The sequence below is a fragment of the Ictalurus punctatus genome, chromosome 6 (assembly GCF_001660625.3).
Source record: "Ictalurus punctatus breed USDA103 chromosome 6, Coco_2.0, whole genome shotgun sequence".
Classification (NCBI taxonomy): domain Eukaryota; kingdom Metazoa; phylum Chordata; class Actinopteri; order Siluriformes; family Ictaluridae; genus Ictalurus; species Ictalurus punctatus.
Genome location: NC_030421.2, coordinates 29,507,391 through 29,515,716, shown reverse-complemented (window position 1 = coordinate 29,515,716; position 8,326 = coordinate 29,507,391). Strand labels below are relative to the sequence as shown.

The 8,326-nt window shown below is 37.3% G+C and overlaps 1 protein-coding gene across 2 annotated transcripts; it reads right to left on the bottom strand.

Moving 5' to 3' along the window:
- Positions 1-5,036: 5,036 nt before the first annotated feature.
- On the bottom strand, positions 5,037-6,894 carry LOC108266981 (cartilage intermediate layer protein 1-like). 2 transcript variants are annotated; one of them, XM_053681108.1, is made up of 6 exons: positions 6,670-6,894; positions 6,541-6,580; positions 6,183-6,216; positions 6,052-6,075; positions 5,735-5,909; positions 5,037-5,435 (listed from the first exon to the last, which is right to left on the bottom strand). In XM_053681108.1, the coding sequence occupies exons 2-6, from the start codon at positions 6,550-6,552 to the stop codon at positions 5,309-5,311; spliced, it is 372 nt and encodes a 123-aa protein (XP_053537083.1). In that variant the 5' UTR covers positions 6,553-6,580; positions 6,670-6,894; the 3' UTR covers positions 5,037-5,308. The 2 variants fall into 2 exon arrangements, with proteins under 2 accessions (XP_053537083.1, XP_017326318.1); XM_017470829.3 differs by having other exon boundaries at positions 5,735-5,906; positions 6,670-6,892.
- Between the last annotated feature and the right edge of the window lie 1,432 nt (positions 6,895-8,326).

The window sequence follows — 8,326 nt, the reverse complement described above, 5'->3', positions numbered from 1 at the left end:
CACATTTAGGGTCAATTTATACTGGGAAGGGTTCGAGTCTCATGCTTAATTTTTTTAGGAGGTACCTAGGGAAAGTATAGTGTGTATGCAGAACATTTCTTGTTTGAGACTTCTCTTATTTATTTTTTTATGTGGGTGAAAAAGTGCAATTTAAAAAAAAAAAAAAAATCCCTGATTTTCGGGTTAAATATCTCTGGTGGGGGATCAGATACACACCTGAAACTCTTTAGTAGCATTCTGCTCTAAAAATTGTGAGTTTGAGATTGGAGGTAAACTCTGCAGGACAGTGGAACATGAAGGCCAGATTTGAGGAACCAGCCTGATCTACCATTTTGGTACAGGTGTACAGTTGGTATACATGAATGTATTTTATCCAAATATGTAATTACAGTGTTCAGTTGGGTGTTTTACAAATGAACAGATGATGATTTTACATGATTTTACAAATGAACTGTGGTGATGTTTCTCCTGTGATAAAAGCAATAAGTGACTAAAGCCCAGAAGATATGTACTGCTTTTAACACAAGAGAAACAACACCACAGCTCTGTTTATGACAATGTTCATTTGTAAAAGAAGAATAAGAAGAAGAGGAGGAGAAGTCTCAAACCTGAAATGTTTTGCATGCACACAATACTTACCTAGGTACCCCCTTGTATATAAATTAGAACTGAGACTGAGACTCCCATTATAAATTGACCCTAAATGTGTAACTGTGAACAACACAGTTGTTCTTGTAATGTGCTCTAGAGGTCAGTTTTATTCCAAGGAGGTTCCAGTGGGTAATAACCCATTGTTTCATAACCTGTCTAAAGGTGCCATTTTTATTTGTCTTCCAACAGTGAGATTTTCTATGCATGAGTGAGTACATCTGTAGGGAGCAACAGCAGGCTCCTTCTTTGAAAGTTTCAGTCCAGACTAAATTTGTGAAATATATCTCCTACAGAGAAAACTTGGATGGCGATTTCATTACCAAATTTTGGTATTTTTGTTCTGCCTGAAGGTCCAAAATATGTTGCAGACACAATTCCCACATAAGAGAGGCTCAGACAATCATTAGCTTTTGGGAACTGTGTGCATCTGCCACTTTAAAATGGCTTTAGGGGGTTTGCTTGAGAGCCGCTCCTATTTGAGACAATGAATTCAAAAGAAAGGAACGACCTTTGAAGAATGCTGTAACCTTTTCATAGGCATCGCCCTTCACACTTTGTTATTTGACACAGACAACAGTTGTGTCCATTGCCAGGACAATGTCTTCAACAAATAAGTAAAGGCTACAAACAGAGACATTTGCTTTTAATACCATGAAAAAAACCTTCTGTCTGCATTGTGGGACTGAGCGTGCTGAAATCTACAGGTACATCTCAAAAATGAGAACATCGTGGAAAAGTTAATTTTTTCGGAAATTTAATTCAAAAAGTGGAACTTTCATGTTCTATATTCATTACACATAAAGATAAATATTCCAATCCTTGTTTTTGTTTTAATCTCGATGATTATGGCTTACACCTCATGAAAATCAAAAATCCAGTATCTCAAAATATTAGAGTAAAAAATGTATCATGCAGAAATGTTGACCTGAGAAGAGCTCTAAACAGCTAATTAACTCAAAACACCTGCAAAGATTTCCTGAGCGTTTCAAGTTGCTTGAAGTCCAGTGTGAAGTTTCGATAGTCAGTGATGATTTGGGGTGCCATGTCATCTACTGGTGTTGGTCCACTGTGTTTTCTCAAGACGAGAGTCAATGCAGAATCTACCGGGAGATTTTATAGCACTCCATGCTTCCACTGCTGACGAGCTTTATGGAGATGCTGATTTCCTTTTCCAGCAGGACAAAACTACTAGTAACTGGTTTATTGACCATGGTATTACTGTGCTTGATTGGACAGCCAACTCGCCTGACCTGAATCCCATAGAGAATCTGAGAGACACCAGACCCAACAATACAGACGAGCTGAAGGCCGCTATCAAAGCAACCTGGTCTTCCAGAACACATCGGCAGTGCCACAGGCTGATTGCCTCCATGCCATGCCACACTGATGCAGAAATTCCTGCAAAAGGTTTAAAGCCCCGACCAAGTACTGAATCCATAAAATAACATACTTTTCAGAAGGTCGACATTCCTGTATTACAAATTCTTTATTCTAATATTTTGAGATATTGGATTTTTGATTTCCATGTGCTGTAAGCCATAAGCATTGAGATTAAAACAAAAAAGGCTTGAAATATTTCACTTTATGTGTAATGAATCTAGAATATATAAAAGTTTCACTTTTTGAATTAAATTATGCGGGGAAAAAATTAACTTTTCCATGAAAACCTTTAAAAAAATGTTTAGATGCACCTGTATGTTTCAAGATTTATGCATGGTCAAATATATGCATTTTTCCCATGTGATATTTGTTGTCCTAGTGAATTTTCAACATTCTTTTTATAAGATTATCAGATGTCCCTGTTGTTTAAACCAAGTCTCTTCACCAGTCCACACAAAAACACACCCACCAGATGGAGGTCATCATAACTGCTGAGTTTACATAGTCATATTATTTGCCATGAACACATTCTATATAATTCTTTCTGTATATTAATAGCCTACTCCTGACTATAAATACTAGGAGTCATTACTTTAAATGTCTTCAAAAACTTTTTGGGTGTTTTTCTTTTCTTGTCTCAGTCTCAAGTTGAGTTTACCTATAAATCTTGTTGCTACCATATGCCTGTGGGATACCATCTCATGCTGTGCTGAGGTCCTGACCCTGACACCAACTTTCAGTCATGAATAACGTAGTCTGTGTGTCTAGTGCAGTGCTTCTCAACCTGGGGGGCGTGGAGAGATCGGAAGGATGCGCGATTTGTTTTCAAGAAAAAAAACACAGACAGGGCATTATTTGGAGACTTGGTGTATTTGATTGCTTTTCAAATAGAATGTGCATAAATGAAAAAACTTTGCGTTCCCTCTCTATTTGTATTTTCCTTTTGCTGGGGAGAGGCAGAGCTTAGCTTACCTTTTATCTAGCTGTCAGTTCAGACCAGTGTTGCCAACTTAGTGACTTTTCAGACCCCTTCAGCGGCTTTTTTGCAAAAAAAAAAAAAAGAAAAAAAAAAAAAGCCGCTTAGCGACAAATCTAGCGACTTTTTGGACAAACCTTAGCAACTTTACAAATATCTCCAGTACTGTCCTGCAAGCATGAGGTCTTGTTTTCCTGCTGCACTCTCACCTCTCTGTGTCTGCATAGAATGTAAGATGAATGGAATAATAATAATGGTAATGATAATGAGTCTTTATTGGTCACATATACATTACAGCACAGTGAAATTCTTTTCTTTGCATACCCCAGCATGTTAGAAAGTTGGGGTCATGTAAAATAGTACACGTTATTGCAGCCTAGATCTCTTGTTCAAAGTAGTTATAGTGTTCAGAAACATTTTTGATAATTCATGTTCCATACCAGTCCATTATATAGTTTTAAAAGTTATTTAAAAATGAATAAAAGTTATAAAAAGTTATTTTATAAAGTACAAAAACACAAAGTAAAAAAATCTATCTGTCAACCTCGTCTTCAACCAGCCCAAGAGAACCCATGTCACACTCCTCTTCATCTCCCTCCACTGGCTTCCTGTAGCTGCCTGCATCAAATTCAAGGCCTTGTTGCTCACATACAAGACCTTGTCTGGAACAGCACCCTCCTACCTCAACTCTCTCCTGAAGTCTTAGGTTCCCTCACGCAGTCTGCGATCGATCAATGACCGACGCTTAGTAGTGCCTACTCAGTGTGGTTCAACGCCCCTTTCCAGAACATTCAAACTAACTGTTCCTCAGTGGTAGAATGAACTTCCAACCTCAATCCGGACCACAGAATCTGTCACTATCTTCAAAAAACAGCTAAAGACCCACCTCTTCCATGAACATCAACCTCTATTTAATAAAAAAATAAAATAAAAATAAAAAAAACCTGCTCTGGCACTTACACCTCTACTCTGAGCACTTTGCTTCTTCTAGAACTCAATTAATAGATATTGTATAGTAGCACTACTTGTATTGTTCTCTGCTTGATATATCGCTTTGCTTGTATTTTCTCATCTGTAAGTCGATTTGGATAAAAGCATCTGCTAAATGAATAAATGTATGTATAAATGTATCTATCTATCAAAAACATATTATAGATCAGGTTATAGATTGTATATTGAATAAAGATCATCATTATACCTGCTCTCCTCCAATATGGGGGGGAGGGGTATGCCACATGATAGGGGAGGCTTGGGGGGGTGCTGTAGTTACAAAAGGTTGAGAAGCACTGGTCTAGAGGATACAAAATGTGGTGCATTGCTAAAGAAAAATGTTATCACTTTAACCATTTACACATACAGTTGATGTAAACAGTCTAGAGACTGAAGAAACTACAAACTGCAGAATCACACTGACTATGACTACGACTACGCGGTTGTCCACTAATCGTAGGGTTGGCACTTTGATTCCCGGCCCACATGACTCCACATAGTCCAAGTGACCTTGGGCAAGACACTGAACCCAAGTTGCTCCCGATGGCAAGTTAGCTCTTTGAATGGCAGCTCTGCTACCATTGGTGTGTGAGTGTGTGTGTGTGAATGGGTGAATGAGACACAGTGTAAAGCACTTTGGATAAAAGCGCTATATAAGTGCAGACCATTTACTATGATGCTGATACTGAACATCCTTTCAACACACCTAGTACTGTTTGATTTTAAGGTATATAATGTGGACGAGTAACGATTTATAATCCCAATATCTGTTCACACCGAATAGGATGTGTTCCCTTTCAAAGTTGGTTTCTCTCATTATTTTAACTTCAAGTTGCCTTGCCATTGTTGTAGCAAGATATAAAAACATAATCTGCCCTGCCACACACACACACACACACACACACACACCTTATCAAAACCAGAAAAAAAATTTTATTTATATATATATATATATATATATATATATATATATATATATATATATATATATATAAAGCACTCACACTTCTATTAATTAAACTATAGTTTTGAAAAGTAACTGACTAGATAAAGTATGATTTAAATCCCATATGTTTGCATTCTTTAATTCGCAATGAGAAAAGCATACAAAGAACATGCTACAGTCAATAACCTAATCACCAAGTGTCTAAGAATACAAGTGAAAAAGTTAATCATCTCAAAAACAAGATATACTCAGTGACATTTTAGACATTTTAAAAAGAAAAACAGCCTTTTAAATTGTTTAATAAAATGGCTGAAGAAACAAGCGTGCATGTGTGCAGTATCTAAGTAAACGTTCTAGGCTGGGATCTACTCCACTTCAGGCTTGATTGGGGGCCAAGGGCATCGGCATCCAAAGCGCACCTTATAGTCCAAGCAGCATTCGTCATTCTTTTGATCAGAATTGACACAGGAAAATCCAAAAACTGTGTCATACCTGATGGAGACAGAGAAAGATGGGGGACGTCCAAACTAATGAATCAAATAAATCACTTTTCAAAATATTTTAATATGAAAATTTTATGATTAAGAAGGTGTTTAATTGTTTGGGTTTTTTTTAACAGTTATATTATATATATATATATATATATATATATATATATATATATATATATATATATATACACACACACACACACACACACACACACACACTATACAGCATTTCGCTTGTATTTTATTCCTTAATTTATTCACATTGGTGAAGATCTACTGCACAATGCATTCTAGACTTACACTTCAAACACTTGTCCAATGCTTTCTGCAGGAACTCCAGTGAGTGTTGCAGCCTGAATGGTCAGAGGTTTGGAGCAGATCTTTTTTGGATACTCTGCTCTCAGTTCATTCATGGTTTCATAATCTCCATTCCCATTGGGATTGTCCCGGTCAAACCACTGAGTGTAACAAACTGCAACAAGAGGAAGTCAATAAAAAGAAAGCCTTCAAGTCTTTTTCAGGTAATAGTCGCGTGCATCATATTACATATATGCAGTATTTACTCCCTGTATATATGTAAAAGACATTGTGATGTCATGCCATCTTGTAAAACTTACGCCTTTTTTCCAGATCTTGGGCTCCTTGAGAAATAAAAGTAAAAATAGAAAAGTAGATAAAAGTAGAAAAAACTAAATATCATTTCAGGTTCAGTTGATGAGACTAATTACGTACTCTTCATCTTGCTTACCAGTATGTGTAGCAATCAAAATCACACCAAAGATCTATGACAAAATCCAATGACATTATTCAGTTAGTAAAGTGAGTAAACACACCATTAAAACATTACATTTTAGGACCAGTAATATACAGTACTGTGCAAAAGCACATGTAAAGAAATGCTGGAAAGATGCGTCAAATATATTGAAATTAAACATTTCTACATAAAAAAAATCTACTATAAAGAGCAGTGAACAGTAAAACACTAAACAAAGTGGATATTTGGTGTAACAGACCTTTGCTTTTAAAAAAAAAAAATCATCAGTAGTCTCAAGTATATATAAAAGACAAACAATGTGTTAACGTGGAAGTGAAAAAATGAGACTTACCAAAAGCTTCATGTTGCCTGTAAGTTAGAATCGAAAGCTCCTGGGAAAACACATACACAAACAAATGTACAGTGCAGTTTAAGAGGGCTTGTTGGAGTCACTACATTAAAAAATGGTATTTGTGCTTACCAATGCTGTAAATACACTGGAAAGTTTGCAGTCTGTCTTATGTCTGTAGAATAACAAGTCTACTGAGCTTCTCTTATATACCTGTGAAGGGACAAACGGCTCCACATTCACCACACCCACCACATTCACATGGAATATGTCAGTATGTTATCGTTAAATTGCAAAAAGGTCATGGGAATATCTTCTATCATTGGTGTGTGAGTGTGTGTGTGAATGGGTGAATGAGAACCAGTGTAAAGCACTTTGGATCAACTAAGGTTAAAAAAGCGTTATATAAGTACAGAACATAAGACCAATATCTAGCATTACAGCGAGCAATATGCTAAAGTAATGTTATCAGCTCAGGTGAGTGTCTATGTTAGCATCACACATCACTACTGTGATTGGTGACAGCGTCCAGCTAGCTAACCCTAGTTCGGAGCCTCAGATAAGATGCATACCTAGAGAATTATAGAATAATAGTCCATATTTCACAGCCAACATAAACACATGACACCAGTAGCGTAACGCCAACACTGAGGATAACAGATGATATGCAGACCAATTTGATGCAGTGTGCGGCATATGGTCTGAGCACTGACAGGCTGACACCCCACCCCTTCAACCTCTGCAGCAATGCTGGCAGCACTCATACGTCTATTTCCAAAAGACAACCTCTGGATATGACGCTGAGCACATGCATTCAACTTCTTTGGTCGGCCATGGCGAGGCCTTTTCTGAGTGGAACCTGTCCAGTTAAACCACTGTATGGTCTTGGCCACCGTGCTGCAGCTCAGTGTCAGGGTCTTGGCAATCTTCTTATAGCCTAGGCCATCTTTATGTAGAGCAACAATTCTTTTTTTCAGATCCTCAGAGAGTTCTTTGCCATGAGGTGCCATGTTGAACTTCCAGTGACCAGTATGAGGGAGTATGAGAGCGATGACACCAAATTTAACACACCTGATCCCCATTCACACCTTAGACCTTGTAACGCTAACAAGTCACATGACACCAGGGAGGGAAAAAGGCTAATTGGGCCCAATTTGGACGTTTTCACTTAAGGGTATACTCACTTTTGTTGCCATCGGTTTAGACATTAATGGCTGTGTGTTGAGTTATTTCGAGGGGACAGGAAATGTACACTGTTATACAAGCTGTACACTCACTACTTTACATTGTAGCAAAGTGTCATTTCTTCAGTGTTGTCACATGAAAAGAAATAATCAAATATTGACAAAAATGTGAGGAGTGTATTCACTTTTGTGAGATATTGTATATGAAACACAGAGCATGACATAATTCTGTGTACCGCTAAGAAGCAATTTGAGGCAGTTCAAACAGGCTTTGTTTTAGGATCTTGGAAGATGTTTAGACGGACCTTGAACAGAAGAACATGTTTGTGTCTCTGTAAGCAGATAAACATTCTGTACTGATCTCAGTGACATGACATGGCCTTCTTAGGCGTTATCCTCACATGAGAATGAAACAGAACAAGAACAAACTTATTACCAAGTAAAAATTAGTAATTTCCCTCACATTTCCCCCATTTTATAATTACAAAATATGATAACTAAAATTAACAGAGAAATTACAATGCTGTGAATACATCAGAACTTCAGAATCCTTTCACGGTTCAACTGAATTCAACATGATACGGACATAATGAAGGTGCTAAGGC

Bases quoted from the DNA above. Each gene is read 5' to 3' on its own strand.
- LOC108266981 (XM_053681108.1), bottom strand. The intron at 6,076-6,182 runs GTAAGCAAGATG...TTATTTCTCAAG, and splicing joins TTTGATTGCTACACATACTG to GAGCCCAAGATCTGGAAAAA. The intron at 5,436-5,734 runs GTAAGTCTAGAA...TGTCTCCATCAG, and splicing joins ATTGGACAAGTGTTTGAAGT to GTATGACACAGTTTTTGGAT.